At 33.3% G+C, this 22,627-nt stretch overlaps 2 protein-coding genes across 3 annotated transcripts; both read right to left on the bottom strand.

The window, feature by feature from the left end:
* Positions 1-10,650: 10,650 nt before the first annotated feature.
* Positions 10,651-15,382, bottom strand: LOC140050883 (uncharacterized). 2 transcript variants are annotated; one of them, XM_072095862.1, is made up of 7 exons: positions 15,184-15,382; positions 14,241-14,485; positions 14,019-14,084; positions 13,824-13,919; positions 13,579-13,701; positions 12,676-12,706; positions 10,651-12,159 (listed from the first exon to the last, which is right to left on the bottom strand). In XM_072095862.1, exons 2-7 carry the CDS (start codon positions 14,460-14,462, stop codon positions 11,906-11,908), a joined length of 792 nt encoding a protein of 263 aa, XP_071951963.1. In that variant the 5' UTR covers positions 14,463-14,485; positions 15,184-15,382; the 3' UTR covers positions 10,651-11,905. The 2 variants fall into 2 exon arrangements, with proteins under 2 accessions (XP_071951963.1, XP_071951964.1); XM_072095863.1 differs by having other exon boundaries at positions 15,170-15,382.
* A 66-nt stretch (positions 15,383-15,448) lies between these two features.
* LOC140050882 (uncharacterized) lies at positions 15,449-22,593 on the bottom strand. The gene is made up of 7 exons (XM_072095861.1): positions 22,521-22,593; positions 20,813-21,060; positions 20,558-20,623; positions 19,158-19,265; positions 18,797-18,922; positions 17,578-17,608; positions 15,449-17,176 (listed from the first exon to the last, which is right to left on the bottom strand). Exons 2-7 carry the CDS (start codon positions 21,041-21,043, stop codon positions 16,647-16,649), a joined length of 1,092 nt encoding a protein of 363 aa, XP_071951962.1. The 5' UTR covers positions 21,044-21,060; positions 22,521-22,593; the 3' UTR covers positions 15,449-16,646.
* Positions 22,594-22,627: the final 34 nt, after the last annotated feature.

Below are 22,627 nucleotides of genomic sequence, written 5' to 3' on the forward strand. Positions count from 1 at the left end.
ATATTTTATCATGCGCAGCACCGTATGTAAGAAAATTGCAGTTTGAAACACTGTCTGTATAATAGCAAGACAATGTAGATTGCCTTGATCTTAGTCATTCACTTTTGGAATTGGATTAACAAAAATATTTACCCGAGAAAAAATCTGTAATTTAAATCCAAAAAAATTGTAAAATTGGCTGTTTGCCAATAGATTTTTGTTTGAAATTAACCGTTTATTTTGTCTTTTTATAAATAAAAGGGGTTTTTTTTCATTTCATTTTTTTTTTACACGGATGTGATTTTATTTAAACTACAAAATGGCCTATTCATTGAAATGAAGTTTTAATCTAATATGTATAGTGGTTATTTTATCACATGATCCTTTTGTAAAATTTCAAATTAAGTTCTGATTTATTTTCATTCTCCACGAATAATGTCAACTCTAGCCATGGATGGAATAAGATCATTCAAAATCGAATAACCATGGAATAACATTCTTAATTTCCTACTACTACTGTAAATAAGTGACAATTGTACAGTTTAGGTCCGATGGCAAAACTGGACCATGTAATAAAAACAAATCAAAATCATGTTACTTTTCTGGTCAATGTTTTGTATTTTTAATATGTATCGTTTAGAGGCAAAATAAAAGAATTTTTAGGCCTAATTACGTGCATTCAAGTTATAATTCTCGAATTTGAAGCATACCATAAAAGACTGTTTGTCATTATCAGATTTCGTCATCTTTACCGTTTAAAATTTTATTTTCAGTAAATTTAAAATATCAAAATTTCCTATTATACCACTAGTTCCGACAGCAATATTATTATGCTTATAATAAACAAGGAGTTTGTTTGCTGTACCTTAATTTGTTTTCAATTGTGTCATAGGGACTAGAGAGCCGGAAAGTTGGTTCCTACACACCAACTAACATTAGCAAAAACTGTGCCCATTAATCCAACCTTTCCTGGCATCTTTCAAAAGAATAATGAAAGGATCCTTCAGAAATAAAAGTTCAATCTATCAAGTAACTTTTACGAATGTGTTGTTGGTATTAGGCATATTTTATATATTTGCGGGCTCCTAGATGATCAGCATGCTGTTTTGGTTCACCCTCTTTCAAAATAAAACAATTAAATAAATAGGCCTATATCATCATTAATGGCTCGGCATATTGGTCATGTGGTAATAGATTTGACAATAGATTTGTGGTTACCATGTTGCTAGATAAAAGTCCAAATCCATTCTTACCGATATACCATGAAAACAAGACATAGGCCTGAGGCTAATCCTCTCACAATAATTAGTTATTATAAACTTTGTCATTAGGCCTATTATTAATATTTTCATTTCATAAGCATCCATCTATATGATGATGCACTATAATAATGTATCGTACCGGTACTTTATGAACAGTGATTGGAACCTCGAATAACTTTTTATTTTCTGTAGGCACGTTGAATAAAAAAAACAGTAAAACAACAACGAACACATGATATTTAGATATAAACTTTTCACAATTCAAATAGAACACAGACTTAGGTCTGCATCATCTAAGTGGACTAATTGTTTTGACTGAATTCATACATGATTTAAGGTGATATGAACGTGAAACATTGCAGTATTAAAGATAGCTCGAACAGACAATGATGGATGGAAAATAAACAATATTAACAAAGTAATATATTTAATTAAAGCAATGTCAAGTTAGTTGTATAATTATATGATTGATAACGGAGAAGGCAAACTAGGTATTAAAAGAATAACCGATTACGTTAGATAATAAAGATTGATCCAATAATTGTTATCATGGTTTCCTTGAAGACCGCGTTCGCCCCAGGCCAACACATTCATGAAATAATGATAGATCAATGGTATCATCTTTATCAGCACATTTTAGAATTTATACGCGCGCGTTCAAACACTAATTATTGTTATGCGCGTACATAATGTACATAATGTCCAATCAAATGACAGGAATTTATTTAGGTGTTATATAATACATACTAGAGAGTTTACGAAACACGACGGAGAGGGACGACGACGGATTACCAGTGCGCGCTGATGCGTGAAAAGCTGGTTGTCGTCCACTTTAAAAAGTTCGTTTACGATACGCGATGGGACGACGACGTCGCGTCACGCTCGGCTTGATATGTTTGTAAACAATCATCATGGCTTCGTACAAGATGCATTAAATATCGCACTTTATGAAGATATAATTGACCCTGAGGAATATTTGCTTTTATATAATCTTAATAAAACAAATAATTTAAATGTTCAGTACAATGATTACAATAAATTTAATCTGGAATCTTACAATGACGACGAATGTAATGCGTTTTTCAGGTAAGTCCGGGGATAAGTCACCCACAAGCCAATCATTCATCATATTACTAAGGAGTGTTGACAAAGTGCGAGGCAGCGAGGCACGCGAGGCAAGCGAGGCATGCGCGGCATGCGCGGCATGCCAAATATTTGTGCGAGGCATCATTTTATCATTTCCAAAAGTGCGAGGCATGCGAGGCATATAGTTTACAATTTCAAAAAGGTGCGAGGCATATCTTAACGTGCTATTATGCTATATTATAGGCCTAATAATCAATCGATACAAGCGTATCTAAATAGATTCGTGTATACACTCATCATGTTGTTTATTTTTATGTAACGATTGTTTTTTCATTCAAGTCATATCGTGTCAAATTTTACTTTTACAAAAGTGCCCAAACTACGGTTCAAAAATCTTAACGACAGTCTTCAACTTTCGATAAACAATAGTTGTTATAGCGACACACTCATCAAATGACTGCAATGTTTGTTGGCATTTCGAGCGTGTTCACTCACATGTCTCTCGAACATAGCAGAGTGAAAATAATATTTTGTCACACCCCTGCGCCTAGATCCGGTAGACCCGAGAGATGGAAATTCCCTCTTTACTATTTAGCAGGTAGCGGAATGATTCAGCCCTCAGCTCAGAGGATTGTGGTGCATTCCCCTTCTATAGCACGTGGTTTCAGCAGCAACGCACAGACTTCTCTCTGAGCGGCGTGCCAAAGACATTTTTGACATTCCATTCTCTAGGAACAACACGTGTACCTCTCTCGCAAATAAGGTGAACAGCGATTGCCAGGACAAGTTCAATAACTGGCGGTGAATAAAAGGTAACTGATATGGCGATCCAATAACATGCCGCAAAGAAAAAAATTGCGACAGAATTCTGGAGCGAGTGTGAAAAAAGACTTACGTCCGACAATTGTAATACTAGGCCTAAAATTAAACTTTAGCTAATATGCTTAGCCCTAACCTAGATAAGAGGCCTATGTAGAAAATAATTTAATCAATTTTGATATAATAATAATTGGTGTAATATTTAATAATGATACACTATTCCTGTTTTAGTAAGCTAGGTATATTACGAACGATTTTTATTTATTGTTGTCCATGTACGTACTAATAAACCTGGCGCTAGTTTCCTTCGCTTGTATTTTTACTCCAAATTTGATAACTAACTTTATCGTGTGAATACCAAACCTTAGAAGTATACCTCATGAGTACTTTAATGAAAGAATCACATAAAAAGTAACAAATAAATCCTTAAATTAATGATTTTACATGCGTGTTTCTCGAACACTGTTCGCGAATTTCACTTATTCAATGTTCAATATTTTTGTTTCTATGGAGCGCCAACAGAGCAACGATAATAGAGGACTAAAACTCAGTGGAATGCGTCAATTTCTCATGCATTTATTGGTGAAAAACACGTTTTATTTCAATATATTTGTTAATTTGTCAATAAAAATGCTGTAATATGTTACTGCTGATACTGTTCTGTTTTCAAAGAATAATAATCGATCCTAAATCAACATCACTACCTAGTCTAGACCTAGGACATCCTACTAAGGATATTATGATGAATTTTTCTATTTTATTCTTTAAAAGGTTAACGAAACCGTGTACATTATCAACAGTAATATTTTTCCTTACTGACAGTGACAAAATCTATTGAAATTGTACTTGATTTTCACCAAATAATGCGTTAAATATAAATGGATTCCACAGAGTTTTTAGCCCTCTAATTAATTTTGCTCTTTTGGCGTTCCATAGAAACCAAAATATTGAACATTGAGTGTGTGAAATGCGAGAAAAACAACGTCTGTAAAATCACCAATTTAATGGATTTATTGTTACTTTTATGTGATTTTTCTTCATTAAAGTAGGCCTACTAATTCTAAGCTGTGGTATTCAGGATAAAGTTGGTTAAAATACAAGGCAGGTGCAAAAGGAAACTAGCCTAGCGGGCCTAGGCCTAGGCTACTTCAATTTCGGTGATTTCCTGCCTTGCAATTTTGAGAAATGATAAAATGATGCCTCGCATTTTTTGATGATGGTAAAACGATGCCTCGCATAAATTTCTGACTTGCCTCGCATGCCTTCCCTGCCTCGCGTGCCTCGCTGCCTCGCACTTTGTTACTACCCATTACTCATTAAAAATTAGTAAGATAATGTCATCACTAATTGTGTATATACTATATAATTATTGCTTGGTTATAAAGAACGAGCTGCAATGAATCTTGTGGAATTAATTATGATGAATTGTAGAAGCAAGTGAATCTTTACATCAAAGAAAAATACGTTAAAATGTATTATTAAACACACTAATTAAACAGCCATATGTTTAATAGTGGAGGCAGTGTGTTGTAGTTCATTGTTACCTCTATACGCTGTTTCTAATACTAGGACCATAATACAACACGCTTTTTATATCAATGTGAAACTGTCCAAACTCTCTCTATCCAATGAATTGCATTCTGATTTGATTTGAATCACCCAACATTATTTGTTTTAGTGGTCTCTAACCGTAAAATTAATTATGAACCTTAATTGTATTATATTATTATTCCTTCTCCTTTCCTTTTTGTAAGTAATCATGTTGTTTATTTTCTTTGTTACTTGTTAATTCTATCAACTATGTTTTGACGTATTAATAAAGAATTGAATTTAATTGAATTAATGAAGGTAATGTGTTGTAGTTCATTGCTACGTGTGACGTTGTTTCTAATAAAGATCATGAAGTCGACAAGCTACTATCAATGAAAAACTGTTTCATACATTTTCCCCCGAAATTTATAATAATAAACCTTAATAATTTGAATCTTGAAAATGATCTACATCTTTTGTTATCTTTTTTTGTGCCATCGTGGTTTCTCTCCTCTTTAATACAGTTTGTTTCCTTCTTCTTCACTTTTTTGACCACATAACACAATTTTTTTTACTAGCAAAAAAAAAAATAAATAAAGATTCCTTATGCATATAGATGGATTAATTCTACATAAATATTAGTATTTTCCCTCTATATTTTTTGTTAAGCTATGTTCATCATGGTAATAGTCATAGTTATCTTTTTTCTCCAATCATGTCATGTTTCGTTTCTCATAAAACATGTGCTTGAAAATGACATTAAACGTTATATTACAAAGTGTCAGTGTCCTTTTCGAGTTTGTGTGTTTAAACACAATTCCATAACCTTATCCAGAACCTTTGTCTTAGACAAGAATTATAGGAGAATAATCATGATCTTCTTGAAGAGTTAGAAGTACCAAAGCACACTTTTATTGTTCCTACGATAGGACCCCCTTTCTACACATTGTGTTTATTTCTTCTTCATTACTATTATCGTGTTTTTACTATTCCAATATTAATCACTTAACTATATGCTGGATTGTTGAATTCCATTTATATTGTTGTATGTGCATAGGCCCAGGGAAGAACAACAGTGAGTTGGTCTGTTCCTCTGGTTAAAATTGGAGCAAAAAATACATGCTTTTGAACAACGCATTCTCAGTCGGTTCTCGCACGGTACTATATCACATAATTATAGGTAGACTAATTATTTCGTTGTACTTCGTTGAAATATTTAAAACCTAATTTTGAGATATATATATATACCTTCTGATTCCCAGAGGTTTCACTCATTAAGCAAAGGTCTACTGAATTAGTAGTTGTAGTACTAGAAGCGGAAGAGCATGTGAGAAATAGTCTCATTGATCTAAACTTTGTAATTCGGAACTACCCTAATAATAATATAAACCGTTGTTGCCAGTCGCGTAACAAGGGCCCAGTTGGTACGAAGATAAGAATTGTCACGCTTGCTACTTTAACGAAATACATAAGTCTCCACCACCTTAGCCCACGCATGGTGGGAGTCAACAAATGTTTAAAAATAGAGCTCACTATTTCTCAGGACCAGTCAGGTACCATGGTTGGGGCTGGTTGGGGCTGATTAAGAACATTAAACAAAAAATAGAGCTGCTATTTTAACAAATTGAAATAATAGTCTATTTCGAAGAAGTGCCAAGCAAAAACATTATTAATCAAACCGGTTAGCATTAAATTAGACGTACGTTAAGCAAAAATTATTGACAAATTAAACTTTAGAGAATTTTTTCAGCAAATCTGGCCTTCGGTTCGCGGGTATACTACTGTCATTGGTGATGAAGGTACAGTGAATGTAATTGCTAGATCTAATTAGATTAAAGAAAGTATACGTAATATTTGCTTGTCTCAGTTCTAATGTACATCGTATTGCTAGGAACGTAGAAGGTGAAAATAGAGGAAACATGACAATTAGCAGGAAATGTGAGGAATGACGAGAATAATATTACATTTACTCACATCATACATTTAACCTGGGTTTACTATTTCACAATATATCCAAGTAATGAAGTTTGCATTGAATTTTACAGTAAAATGACAACCTTACATTGTGAATTCGTCATATGTTTATTAATACATTAGAGGCGAATTTAGGATTTTTCTTGAAAAGATGTCTGTTTATTAGAAGTAAATGTATCTCAGCTGTTACAAGAACAATATTAATACAGGGCCTACTTGAGCCGTGTTTATTATCCACAATAACATGTCCAAAATACATCAATAATCCAATACGACATTACAGTGATTTAAATAGCAAAACATTTTTCATATAGTTTTATTAAAGGCCCACAAAGTAGGCCTATCGCTATTCTGTTACTACAATTACACGTAAATATCATCAAGTAAAGTTAGACTGACATAAAGCCTACATAATCATTTCTTTCAAAGCATTATGACTATTTTGTTAAATACTTTAATACATCGTTTTTATTTTGTTGAAAATGGGACCTACTTCGTATTTTAAACAAACATGAAAAAAGCAGTCGAATCTTCGCAGTTCAAAACGCTACCGAAGTCGTAGGCCTATTCATAAGGGGTGGAATAAGATCAATAACTACAATAAAATACCATTTTAAATTGTATGGATATATATACGATACATAAAAATAAATTATTTTAACTCACCAGAATATGAAATCTATATGCAACAAGATGAGGAAATAACAGGTCTCGTATGTTATGTAGACTATATAGACGTCTTGAGAAACGTTAAGAATTCACTCTGAGCGCGTGATGATATTATACTTGCAGTTATTAAAATAATAATTACCACGATGCTAGCTTAACAGTGTTATGTTCACAATTATAATGCACGCTAACATTATTATTACGGGATTTCCTTTGCAAAATTCTACCCATACGCACAGAAACAGCTCAATCCCAAACGTGTCTTACCGCTTAGAGAATAGTAAGATATCCAGCCGCATCTATACATGTGCGATCGACTTGACTCAGATGATTTAGAACTGCTGAGCTGCAGAGATGAGCTTTTAATCAAACGCCACCTTAACGTAATTATCTTCTGTGTTTGTCTATTTTAGCTTGTAGGTTTGAATTCATAGAAATGATCCGCCCGTTTAATGAATCAGCCAATGAGAGTTCAGAATAAGCAAATAAGCTATATCTGTTGTTTCATTTTTTTGTGTTGAATTACTCCGCCATAACATGGATACAGATAATTGTATACATTGCCAGAATTATGATTTCAAATTTATCATAAGTCAAAATAGTAAGAGTAATCTTTGAATATTTTCTTCAAACTTCTATCATTAAATTACTGGCATTCATTAATAACCATTCTGTTAATAAATTGTTTTAATATAATTCATGCATCATATTAATGTAGAATTCTGATCAAACAAAAAATAACTTTTGACTTTCAAAATCAAATTATATAATTATAAAGTAAATCAATTGGGTAACTGGAAATAGTAGTCCCTAACCATACACAATATAAACTTAAACAATAACAATAAAAATTGGTGATTTTATGAATAAACACAATTAAATTCGGTGGTGTATAAATTGGGAAGAAAACATCAAGAAGAGCAAGATTCTGACTGTCGTCTCAAATCATGGAGAAATAAGTATCAACTGATTCCTAGAAAGAACTTGGAAACGTTATTTTATCTGTTAGGAATACAAAAATTATCGCAACTCTATTATATAGAAAATAACGGGTAAAAAACTGATACCAATAGTAATGATAAATGTAAAACAAATTTAGAAATAGAATTTTTAGTAAAAATTACATTATCGAAAAACACTGTTAATTCTGCGGTAATATTCTAGAAATCATATAATAATAATATAGTCAATTACGGTGTAACGATAAAATAATTAATATTTAATGTCCAAAATTCATATACACAAACAATTTTTCAAGTCACTATTAGTATAGTTAATTATGATAATCGTACGCTACACTACAGCAAAAACGAATTATGTTAATTGTTCGTTTGTTCACCAATTTTTTTATTTACAAGTAACCTTCTGTACCGTGGTGGGGCACCTAAAATAAATTGTTCATCCATTACTAAACAAAAAAACATGCCATTTTCGCTTAGCCAACATTATAGCTATAGTTATTACATTTTCAATATCCTGTATGTCATGAATTTCTCACCACTCGGAAGTCCAGATGGTACGCATGCATACACCTGGGAGGAATAAACTTTTTTCCCCGACTGAAAAAGGTCTACGCTTGCGTTTTTTAAGCCTCTAGGCCTGATGTTTCCAAAGTATAAAATGCAATTTTTTGAAGACCTGCAGCTCTAGTTTTAAACATTTTCTTAGCTCAGCCCCAACAATAAAGCTGGTCATATTTCGAAGAACAAGAAGTACGTATTTTCCGGGACCTAACATCTCTATTTTTCAAACATTTCTTAGCTCAGTCACAACCCATGATAGGGACTTATATATTTTTTTTCATGTTTTGAAGTATAATAAGTCCAATTTCCGGGACCTTCAACTCTATTTTTCTAAATTTTCTTTGAACTTTTATTTTTTAAATTGAAAAATATGGATTGAAACAGTCATCGCGCATCGTTTTTTTGCACGCAGTATTTTATTTAGGCCCTATGCATTATAAAAAATGGAAAAAATGGTTACCCTAAATCTGATTAAAAAGACCTCAAATGACGCTAGAACGCGTTGCTTCCGGCCCTTGGCGGCCCCTGGCCCTCAGCCTAGTGATGCTCGCTTCGCTCGCATAGCCCCCCTCGTCGGGGAATGCAGCCACCTGGCGCCACCCCTGCTGAGTTGGCCTCATCACGAAAGCGTTAAGTTCTGGTGTCCATCGTTCAACTAGCCCAAGCCACAACAGAGAGTCTTACATCAGTCTTTAGAACGTCAAATAACGCAAATTTGACCGGGGGCCCTTGGCGGCCCCCTGGCCCCCAGCCATTGTTGCTCGCTTCGCTCGCACGCCCCCCCCCCCCCCCATTATAAATGCTGCATACGGGCCTGGTTTCAGACAGGACGCTATTTCTTCTCACTACCGTTCTCAAATTTAACGCTACGGTGAGTCTCAAATTTCTGCGCATGCGTGGATCACATTTCGGTTCAAATTACCGTACTGAACTACTTCCGTACTACAACGAATAAGGCCTAATACAGATTAACGTACAGCAATAGTATTTTAGGATAGATAATTCATTACACAGTCTTTATAAACAAGGAAAACAGCAAAGTGACCCATATGATTTTACCTGTAGTAATAACATTTGAGATAAAACGAATGTCATCATATCATTCTCCTCTAATTCACGCCTTGAATACATGATTAAAAGAACGCGACATATTGACGATAATTATTATACAACCGATTCAGATTATGCGCAACAGACAATTAACCTATAGTTTACTGTCTATGTATTGAAGCACCAGTATTGCGCACGCGCAGCACCGTATGTAAGAAAATTGCAGTTTGAAACACTGTCTGTATAATAGCAAGACAATGTAGATTGCCTTGATCTTAGTCATTCACTTTTGGAATTGGATTAACAAAAATATTTACCCGAGAAAAAATCTGTAATTTAAATCCAAAAAAATTGTAAAATTGGCTGTTTGCCAATAGATTTTTGTTTGAAATTAACCGTTTATTTTGTCTTTTTATAAATAAAAGGGGTTTTTTTTCATTTCATTTTTTTTTTACACGGATGTGATTTTATTTAAACTACAAAATGGCCTATTCATTGAAATGAAGTTTTAATCTAATATGTATAGTGGTTATTTTATCACATGATCCTTTTGTAAAATTTCAAATTAAGTTCTGATTTATTTTCATTCTCCACGAATAATGTCAACTCTAGCCATGGATGGAATAAGATCATTCAAAATCGAATAACCATGGAATAACATTCTTAATTTCCTACTACTACTGTAAATAAGTGACAATTGTACAGTTTAGGTCCGATGGCAAAACTGGACCATGTAATAAAAACAAATCAAAATCATGTTACTTTTCTGGTCAATGTTTTGTATTTTTAATATGTATCGTTTAGAGGCAAAATAAAAGAATTTTTAGGCCTAATTACGTGCATTCAAGTTATAATTCTCGAATTTGAAGCATACCATAAAAGACTGTTTGTCATTATCAGATTTCGTCATCTTTACCGTTTAAAATTTTATTTTCAGTAAATTTAAAATATCAAAATTTCCTATTATACCACTAGTTCCGACAGCAATATTATTATGCTTATAATAAACAAGGAGTTTGTTTGCTGTACCTTAATTTGTTTTCAATTGTGTCATAGGGACTAGAGAGCCGGCAAGTTGGTTCCTACACACCAACTAACATTAGCAAAAACTGTGCCCATTAATCCAACCTTTCCTGGCATCTTTCAAAAGAATAATGAAAGGATCCTTCAGAAATAAAAGTTCAATCTATCAAGTAACTTTTACGAATGTGTTGTTGGTATTAGGCATATTTTATACTACTACTACTGTAAATTATATTCTTAAAAATGGTTACTTTGACTTGAAGTTGACGGCTTGAATAAAGCTTTAAAGAAAGTTTACGGGTGGAAACCTCACAACATAGACCATACATATTTAACATGAGCTTTCTAACTCAAGTTATTAGACTGGTAGTAACTACGAATTAAAACTTATATTATAAAAAAGCTAAGATTTGAACCAGGACTAAAGGATTGAAAACCGACCAACTTTCTGTTCTATACAAACATATTATATTTAACTATAAAAATCACCCCAATATAGGTGAATCAAATTACAACTAACCATTACAACTCCCTGAACTAACCAACTCAGGAAATGTGTAACAATTTATAACTGTACTCCATGATTTACACTGAAATTATATATTATTTACAATAATAAACAAAATGGGGTCATTTAATTAAAAATGATAAGGCAAAAATCCTTTGCTTTGATTGGACATAGGGAAGATATACCCTACACGAATACATTTCCATTATATTCAAATTCAATTTTTAAATGTAACATTTGAGAAAAGTTTATAGGCAAATTTCTATTTTTTTTAAATGACCGATTAAATTAAACATTTTGATTTTTTTGGATTAAAATATAGTTATACTACATGTACTAACATAAATTTGACTATTATATTGTTTTTAACACCTTTAATGTGTCTTTGGAAGAATACAATATGGTTATTGAACAGGACTGTCGCCCATTTATGAATGAGATAATCCACATTCAACTTTACATTTAACCATATGCATAGTGTTTTACACTGGAGGTTCTTTTTCTGGATGTTCACTATAATCAGGCAGTTGAGCTTGCGTTATATAGTGGCCGCTGTTTTGCTGTGGTTGACCTATAACTTGATGACCCATGACCTGTTGATGACCCATGACCTGTTGTCCCATGCCTGGTTGTTGACCCATGAACTGTGGTTGACCAATGACCTGTGGTTGACCAATGACCTGTGGTTGACCATAATACTGCTGCACCATAGGATATCCTTGAACACCAACTTGACCTGCAGTAAATTTGTTGGTTTAATGTTTACGTATTCATGGCACCTTTCCCTCAAATTGAAAAAGTAATGTATATGTTTATGTAAATTAGGTCCACATAAATAACATACATAATTCAATACAAATGACAAATTTTGCATAGATAATTCCATTTCTGTTTTGTAATATTCATTAATTTACTTTTCTTGGGCTATTCATAAAAATGTGACTTCATAAAACATTTAGGATTGAACTGTAATTAATGCATAGCTAAAAACTAGATAGCCAGGTTTCTTTAGGTCACCATTTCACTACTAATTTTTAAGAGCATAATCAATGATTGAAAGGACTCAAATCGAGAAAAATTGTAGAAACTGAAATAACAAAATATAGAAACTGTAAAATAATTGCTCACCATCTACCAGCAGAGATATGCGAACAAGACTTTAGTCACCATGTGGATTAGGCAGTTTCATGTAAAATAGACCTACTATATTTAAATACTTATTTACCATAAAATACAAAGAATATGAAATTACCAGATTGTACCACATAGGTAGCATATTGAGTCTGAAAACAGAGCAAAAATATGTGCACTTTTATAAATTATCTCATGTAATTCACACAGTTTGTTTATTAAAAAAACATTAACATTTAAACTGTTGTGATCTGATACACAATAGCAGGTTTATCATACATATATTGCTTCATGGTACTGTATATCAAATCCAGTATAGGCCTATCTGTCATACCGTAAAACCTTTTTAAGTACTTTTTAGGTGGGCTACTTTTCAAGATGAGCTTCTTTTCAAGATTACTTTTGAAAACTAAAGACTAAATTTTACATATTTGTGAACAAAATACCAAGATATTTGGCATTAAATAACCTTTGATATTCAAATAGTCTAAGTCGAAAAGAAGTCCATAATACCTTGAAAAGAAGCTCAGTGGATTAAGAGATGGTCTTATTTTCGAAAGAGGTTTTACAGTATACTGTACGAGTATAATACTGTATGAGTATAATACTGTATGAGTATAATACTGTATGAGTATAATACTGTATGAGTATAATACTGTATGAGTATAATACTGTACGAGTATAATACTGTACGAGTATAATACTGTACGAGTATAATACTGTACGAGTATAATACTGTACGAGTATAATACTGTACGAGTATAATACTGTACGAGTATAATACTGTACGAGTATAATACTGTACGAGTATAATACTGTACGAGTATAATACTGTACGAGTATAATACTGTACGAGTATAATACTGTACGAGTATAATACTGTACGAGTATAATACTGTACGAGTATAATACTGTACGAGTATAATACTGTATGAGTATAATACTGTATGAGTATAATACTGTATGAGTATAATACTGTACATAAACAATGATATAAATATTTTGAGCAAAATAAGAAACTCACATTTGTTGGTGTTCCACAGCAACATGTTGCACCAGAGCACATGTAGACTGACGAAATTATTGCAACCACAAGTTCTATGCCTCCAATTATCGTACAAAGAATGTCAACAGCCCTACCACCTCCCTATGTATGTAAATAATGTTGCAAACATTAGTGCATATTCTATACTTTTTGTCAGCAAGCATGTAGTAATTTTCCAATTACATGATATGATAGATTTGCATAAATTGTCTAGTATTACTCACATAATAGTAGTAGGCAGCACTGCTAATACTACCAATAATAACATGAACTCCTGCTGTAACAGCTGCCATTATTGACATCACAAGACAACCAACAATCTGTAAATATATGTTACAATTTATTTGTAAGACTAAACCTTTTACCAGTATTCATACGAATAATAAATTAATACATTAAATTCAATCACAGTAACTTACAGCACAAGAGTTTTGTCCTTTAGAATGTCCAGCAATTATTCCCAGAATTCCAGCAACAAGATAAAACTGTTAGGGGAAAAAATGGCATGAACCTAATCAAAATTAGATGTAGTAACAACATACAACATTTTACAAATTTTAATATTAGTTTTCAATATAAAATATTCAAATAAGCAGTTATACTGGTTAGGTATCATAACAAAAATATGTAATAATCATTACCCCAAGTGCACCCCATATTGGTACAGCAATATATCCTTGAGTAAATCCAAGAAAAATACACCCTACACCAAAAGCAAGCGATAAAACAGATAAACTAATTTGGATATAGCCAGTCACTAGTGCAGCTTTAGTGTTTAAACTTGAAACTTTTCCTGGCTGTTGATAGTAAATTACTGGTCCAGCCTCTGGGGCAACTTGCAGTGGCACAGTAGTTGTCGTCATTGTACAGTATTTGCTAATAAAATCTAGAAAAGAAAACAATCTGCATTAGCAATACCAGATCCAAACAGTGTTTAATTCAACACAAATGTAACAAAATGACCGCTCTGATAAATTTTATAAAATATTATTCGTATTAGTCATATGGCAAAGTCACAAGTGTTCTTAGTACTCTACCCTACAGTATTACTACTAGTATTCCTAGTACTAGAGTAGCTAGACTACTACTACTACTTCTACTAGGCCTATATTATATAGTAGTAATAGTAAACTAGCCTAGCTAGTTGGGCTAGTATAACTATCTATATGGTCTAGTGTTTAGTTACTTGGTTAATAATACATAAAAAATAGGCCTAGTAATTACTTTTTTTTTACAAACTTTTTTTACTACTTTCTAGGTAGCCTAACCCTAAAGTACTAGCTAGGCCTAGAGCTACTACTACTAGGCCTAGGCTAGATAGTAGTAGGTAGCCGGCCTAGGCCCACGAATGATTAAATCCCGGCGGACCCGGTTGATCAGCAAGGCCTCCTAGGCTAGAGCCTACTAGTAGATAGAGGCTAGTAGGCCTAGGCTAGCTTCTAGCTACCTAACCTACTACGGACATCCCTTACTACAGAGGTAGGCTACCTACTTACTATACCTACTAGAGGGTGGCCTAGATAGCTAGGAATATTCACTAGCTAGGGCCTAGTATATTAATAATTATTACGTATTGTTTGATACTTTATAAACACTTCCTTGTTTGCTCTTTCTTTACTCTATAATTAACTATTAATTATTGCGTCGTCAATAAACAAAACCAACCAAGTGTATCAAACCAAAATGTATGACGTCACAATTTCCAACTTTTTGTTGTTAATGCGTTGCTCAAGGATTTGTATGGAGGGCAATATCCGTCAAAATAAACAAATCAAAACAGTACTTCTTACTTGTGTTGTAAGCAACTTTTATAGTTAGCATATTATAAATAAGTGAGAATAATTACCATAGATTTTTTCTCCATGCTCTATAAAATAATATGCCAGTTGGTTGTGATTTTTTTTATTTGTTGTGTTTTTTTAGAATGATCATCCCCATCCATCACACTTTTGCATCCAGTGGTTAGTACGGTAGTAGTAGCAGGAATAACAGAAGGTGATTGATAATGTAAGAAGTTAATAATCCAAATAAATCATGCATTGAGGATTTTTATTCTTTAAGAATCTAAAATAAACAATACAAAATATGGCAATACAAATTAGATTTTAAAATGAACTATACTTGGTATATAAATATGGACACATAATTCCTATTAGATAGAAATATAAATTCCTTTATAATTTGTGCAAGCTTTTGCTTGATAGTGAAGTTTAAAATAAACAAGGTGCTAATACACTACACTTTAATGAAAATGCATGTGTTGCTACTTGTATTAGAAATATTGCTTACTTATACTTATTCTTGAGAGTTTTAAAATTATTATTATTATTATTTATTGCCAAAAACCAGTTACAAACAAACAAAACACAGAAACTAAGGGAGTAGGCAGGAACCTAAAAGTGAACCTAATCACTATAACAAGAGTTCAGGTTCCGTACTCCCAAAGTAACAACAATGATATAAAATAAACTATATAAAATGCAGTATTATGGTCAACATAATTTGTTTATGGAAAGAAGAAAAAAAGTTAATGATGATTACGAGTTTGTAGAGAGATCAAAATCATGCTATGCCTATTCAAGGATGCTTTCATCTGAACTATACGGCTGATAAATATAAGTTTTAGAAATATTACTGTATTTGGAAGAACCAACAAAGATACAAGGTAGTAGTAAATACTTCTAACCACCAAGCTACATTGCAACTACAAACTTGTATAACATTTCACACAATACTGACTGCAGCATAACTAAGCAGATACATTTTACTATAAAAATACTAAATAATTAAATAGCATGAATGCTGTTGAATCTTGAATATTATAGGCCTACTAATGACAAATAATCATGGTTCCAAGTAAACATTTCTTTGAATAACCAGGTTAGAATGCCATTTACTAACGTGTCAATACAATTCTTTCTTAGACATTCTATACTAATTGTCTATGAAACTAGCAACAGTTACTTGATTTTATATATTTTTGCTTTGAATGTATTGAAGAGGTCTTCTGCCTATTTATAAATGGATCACCCACATTACTCAAGCAATTATAGATGTTTTACAAGAGGTTCTTTCACTGGATGTTCACTATAAGCAGGCAGTTGTACTTGAGCTTGGTCCATATACTGGCTGTTTTGCTGTTGCAGGTGAGCTTGAGCTTGCCCCATATACTGGCTGTTTTGCTGTGGCAGTTGTTCTCCAGCTTGCCCCATATACTGGCTGTTTTGCTGTGGCAGTTGTTCTCCAGCTTGCCCCATATACTGGCTGTTTTGCTGTTGCAGGTGAGCTTGAGCTTGCCCCATATACTGGCCTTTTTGCTGTGACAGTTGTGCTTGAGCTTGGCCCGTATACTGGCTGTTTTGCTGTGGAAGTTGTGCTTGAGCTTGCCCCATATACTGGCTGTTTTGCTGTGGCAGTTGCGCTTGAGCTTGCCCCATATACTGGCTGTTTTGCTGTGGTTGAAACATGATATGTTGTTGACCCATGACCTGTTGTTGACCCATGACCTGTTGTTGACCCATAAACTGTGGTTGACCAAAATACTGCACCATAGGGAATCCATGACCACCAACTTGTCCTGTAGTGAATCAGGATTTAAAGTGTATTAGATCCTAATTGACTACAATCAGACATACTCAGTTAAGCTTTTACCATAAGGCCAATTTACACAGACAAGTGGTAACGTTAGGTGGAAACAGCGTGATTGTCCCACATAGAAATTGTGTTTATCATGGGCAGGTTTCCGCTCAACTGCTCATCCACGTGGAAGGGCCTCTAGTATATACATTGAAAGAGATTTGAAAATGCATCCTTGTAAAATTCGTTAAAAATGCATTAAATACTGTAAATCTGTTGAAAATTGTGTGTCTATTCTAAAACTGAAAATCTTGCTTAATAAGCCACAAATAGAGAGAAGCTCATAACCCATTAATTTTTTGAAAAAGAAAAAACAATTGTGATACATAAATAATATCTTACCAGATTGTACCACATAGGATGTATATTGAGTCTGGAAAATAAAGCAAAATAACAATATTATTAAAGACACCTTCCCTACAATTTGGGACGTTTTGTAGAAATAATACATATATATTACTTTAAAAACATTAAACCGGGTCATTCCTTGTCTAAAATGTACGTTTTATGGTAAATTATGATAAAAAGTGAGAAACAATGCACTACCTAAGTAGCTCGCGGCGACCGACCTCTCGTGGACGGTCTTTAGGCCTTTAGTTTTGTAGGCCTAGCTGGTAAACATCAGTAACGTACGAACATCGTACGCTAGCTATATAGGTAGCCTGATGTTGTATAGTTGCTGCATTAATTGTCTTTCTATTTTTGCCAGACTCCGTTGATACAAATTGGGGAAAACCCGGTATTTTCGCTGAAAAGTTAGGAGTCTTCCATTTGTTTTGGCCTCACGATCGATCGAAAAGTGGGTGAATTACAGAAGAAAAACAGAAATGCGCAATGCATTTTGGGATTTATAGCGGGCCGCTATAATAATTAGAATCGACTTATTTTTCACATTTTTAACCATTTAAAGACGAAAAAAGTTATCGCAATAGGACCATATAGTATTATTTTTACATAAAATATAGTTTATGATCTTAAAATAGATCTAAAAAACGTAGGGAAGGTGTCTTTAATCAAAATAAATAAAACAATTCTATAGGCCTACCAATACTGTCTATGTTCAAATATCAACTATACTATTCCATAATAAATCAACAATTAACATGAGTTATTTGTTAATCTGGGAAGTAAAATATATTGGGCCAATTTTTATACTGTATATTTATTATCACACACTAGCAAATCTAAAATCATACAATTAAAACTGTTATTGGCCATTATTCACCAAGAGCACGTATGAATAGGCCTATTTTCATCATAGCACTAATGGAAAAAAACAAAATTCCACTGTTTAGGTAGTTTTCCTATTGTACCACAACTCACACATAGAGATGAGCATAATAATATAGGTCTGGATTGTAAACGCCAACTCAGACAGCATTGTACGACGAAACGTCTTGACTTGTCGGTGCTGTCTGCTTTGAATCCAGACAGGACGAGTCGTCTTAAAATAGCGTCGGACATAGATTTTAGGTCGTTGAGGCAACTCATCGGGCATCCTCGTACAACACTGTCTGAGTTGGCCTTTAGTCTCCCTACTATAGCAATAATAGAAACTCACATTTGTTGGTGTTCCACAGCAACATGTTGCACCAGAGCACATGTAGACCGATGAAATGATTGCAACCACAAGTTCTATGCCTCCAATTATCGTACAAATAATGTTCACAACATTATGACCAGTACCCTACATTACAAATAACACATTTCAACTGCACATTGTGACATTTTGATTAAATTTTTAAAAAAAAGAAATATTGTAATTATACAACTTTATTGATAATATAATTTAATAATAATTGAGCGAAAATGAATTTGAAACTATAGGCCACAGAACAAAAGAGTTAACCAAACATTTGTCAGTGTTAGATGGTCCATCATAAAGGTTTGTGGTAACTCTATAAATGTGGGAATTAACTCACAAAATAATAGTAGTCGTCAGATGCATATACATTGCTAATACTACCAATAATAACATGGACTCCTGCTGTAACAGCTGCCATTATTGACATCACAAGACAACCAATAATCTGTAAATATGTTACAATGTATTTATTGCACTGTATAGTATTACTGTACTTTATTTAAAGCCTTTATTTATTTGTTGACACTTTTGAATCAGTGGCACTGACAATATGCAGTGCAAGAAACTAATCAGAACATATTGAAAATTTAAAAACATGAATAACTAAAACTATAACCAAGTTTTTAAAAAAATAACTTCTAGAAACTACAGTTTACAAGCAACAATTCAATATTATAAATTGATTATTGGGAGTACTTTATAAGGATCGTTTCTCCCATGCAGAATTTAAATATTTTTTACAAAATTTATCAAATGAGTTTTTAGAAAGAGGGACAGACTCTCCTCCTAATATAAAATTTAATTTGTTTGTCATCATTTGCATTTACAAGTAATGTCCATAAGTCATAATCATTACACAGGGTCAAGTCATTTTCTAGGTTTCTTAATTCTTCTTTTCTAATGTTTTCAAAAGCGTTACAGTTCAAAACATAATGTTTAATACCTTCAAATTCACCATTGTTACATAGTGTGCAAACACCTGTGGCTTCACTTGACCACTTACATGTTTTACAATCAAGTTGTTTGATCTAGCCTTAAACTTTAAGCTGGCACCATACAAATTTGTTTTGTCAAGAAGATATTTTTCTAATTTTGGTTCAGGTTTTGATTTAGAATAAACGTTTAAGGAAGTTTTTGTAGTAAATATTTTGACCACTCTGATTTATATGATTCTGTTCAATATTCTTAAACTGAAAATGATGTGAAAGACAGATTATTAACATTAAATATATTATCATTATGAGTTTACATAATTTGTACATTTGTCAAATGCATTAACACAACTACGTAAAAATAAGTTACAATCAGTTTGTACCATACAATCTAAGACAATTTTTGGCCACTAGTGTCCATTTCTATAAATCGATTAAACAGCTTTGTTTTAGATATTTCATGTAGTTGAGACAAAGGGGCCCAACCAAGATCACCATAAAGGGCTTCACAGGGTGTATACCGTGGAGCCTTTAGTAAATAATGTGCCATTTGTAGTTGATGTCTTCATTATCTTTCCTTATTATCTTTGCCAAATCTAATGAAAATCTAAGCTCTTATCAGAAGATTGTGATTTTTTAGCAGAAAACAAGATGAAATAAATTATGGTAGACTAGCATTTAATTTTACAGTAATTTAAAATGTTTTTTTAAAACAAGGAATAAACAAATGTAAGCCCATTGTGATTTCAATCTTAACAATAAGAATTTTATACATATAAAGTCCCCAATATAAATAGTAACTTACAACACAAGCATTTCGCCCTTTAGAATGTCCAGCAACCACTCCCAGTATTCCAGCAACAAGATAAAACTGTTGGAAAAATGTGACATAAACCTATAAAATTGATGCAATTTAACATACAAAATTCACTTTGAAGTTACTAAAAATAAAATAACAATTTACAGTTATTAGAAATTAATCTTTCAAATTATGAAATCTCTAGCAAAACACTTTTAAATACCATATAATATTAGATAATAAATAAGCAACTATATTTACCCCAAGTGCACCCCAGATTGGGACAGCAATGTTGCCCTGTAAATATCCAAATTCGAGGCATGCTACACCAAAAGCAAGAGATAAAACCGATAAACTAATCTGCATATAGCCAGTCACAAGTGCAGCTGTAGTGTTTAAACTTGATGGGACTTGGCTTCTTCCCGGTTGACAGAGAAAGACTGGTGCAGCCTCTGGAGCAACTTGCAGTGGAACAGCTGCTGTCGACGTCATTTTAGTTGTTTGAAATACTAAGGAGAGAGGAAAGCATACTATTTTAATATAATAATGCCAGAGTTCTCAATAGGCAGATGCCCTAACTCATAGCTTGCATAGGCTCTACTCTTGCACTAGACCATACCTGCTGCTATTCGGCCCTTTGATTGAAGACACTGCCTGCAATCTGTGTATCACAATCTGAAATAGGCAGTGCGTAGGTCTCGCTATGATGTTATGCTAATAAGGTTCAAAACCCATTAGTACAATAACTTTTCTCAATATTTCCTATAGTGCCAGCGGGATGTTTTTTGTTTTCAGGATCCTCAAAGCGTAGGAGTAGATAGATGTAGCCACTGTGTAAAGCTCTTCTACTGGCACTTCACAAAATAGTTGAGGATTTCAAACGGGTGCAGGTCAAGTCGGCCCTAAACCGTTTCGGCCAAAGTCAAGTCGGCCCCACGTCAAGTCGGCCCCACGTCAAGTCGGCCCCAAGTCAACTCGGCCCCACGTCAACTCGGCCAAAAACTAATCGGTCAACTCGGCCACAATAAAGTATGGAACGCAAAAAGTGGTTAATATTATTATGATTCTTACTATCCACGCTTTAAAAAAAATGAATAAAAAAAAATATATAATTAAATAATATCATATAAAAAAATGAACTCATTGCCGATATGAATATAAGTACCCGCGTGTTACAAAAACACGTGCAGGTACCGCATTTTAGTAAATCGAAGACGGAGGCCTACGTTCCACCATTTGGCCATAGAAAAAATGATCGTACATCGTTTTTGTCCATGATTTGCGTTTAAAAAAAAGGGAATCCCCCGGTCAGTGAAAACACGTAGCAGTTGTAGATATCGAAAAAGCTGCCAAAGGCGCAGGGAGGCGCAGCTACGAATTGTTTTCAATTGTGCAATTAGAAATTTTATTAAACGTATTAATAAAGGAAAGTTGGTGAAATCATTCCTATTTTTTTTGCTAAATATATTATTGTCTAAATATTCATTAAAAGTCAGAATTATTTATAGTTAAAAAATTGTTTAGAAATATTATTTTATCAATCCCCTTCATTTGCACTTTTTGCGTTCCATACTTTAACGGGGCCGAGTTGACCGATTATTTTTTGGCCGCGTTGACTTGAAGCCGAGTTGACTTGAAGCCGAGTTGACTTGAGGCCGAGTTGACTTGAGGCCGACTTGACTTTGGCCGAGACGGTTTAGGGCCGACTTGGATCGAAACCATAGTGGCCTGCCTACTACGGAGATCCCCTACTACTACCTAGCCTAAGGCTAGGTTGGTAAGCTTAGCCGGCCAACTCTTCTGCTGCTGGTCTTTCTTAATCTTATCTTAAGTTTTACTAGCTGTCACAAGATATAATAATATATATAATATTATATATATTATTATAAATAACATTAAATCTATCTAAAGGTTACGATAGTATATATTTTACGAAAAATATGCATGTTTTTTTAAATCACAATACTACCTTTTGTTTTAAGTAAAAGGACTTTGTCTCCGGTACTGAGGTACTTACTTCCTTGTCATTTTTATTGTTGATTTAGGTATGACGTAATGTGCTGCTGATTGGTATGG

This window comes from Antedon mediterranea, chromosome 6, assembly GCF_964355755.1.
Source record: "Antedon mediterranea chromosome 6, ecAntMedi1.1, whole genome shotgun sequence".
Classification (NCBI taxonomy): domain Eukaryota; kingdom Metazoa; phylum Echinodermata; class Crinoidea; order Comatulida; family Antedonidae; genus Antedon; species Antedon mediterranea.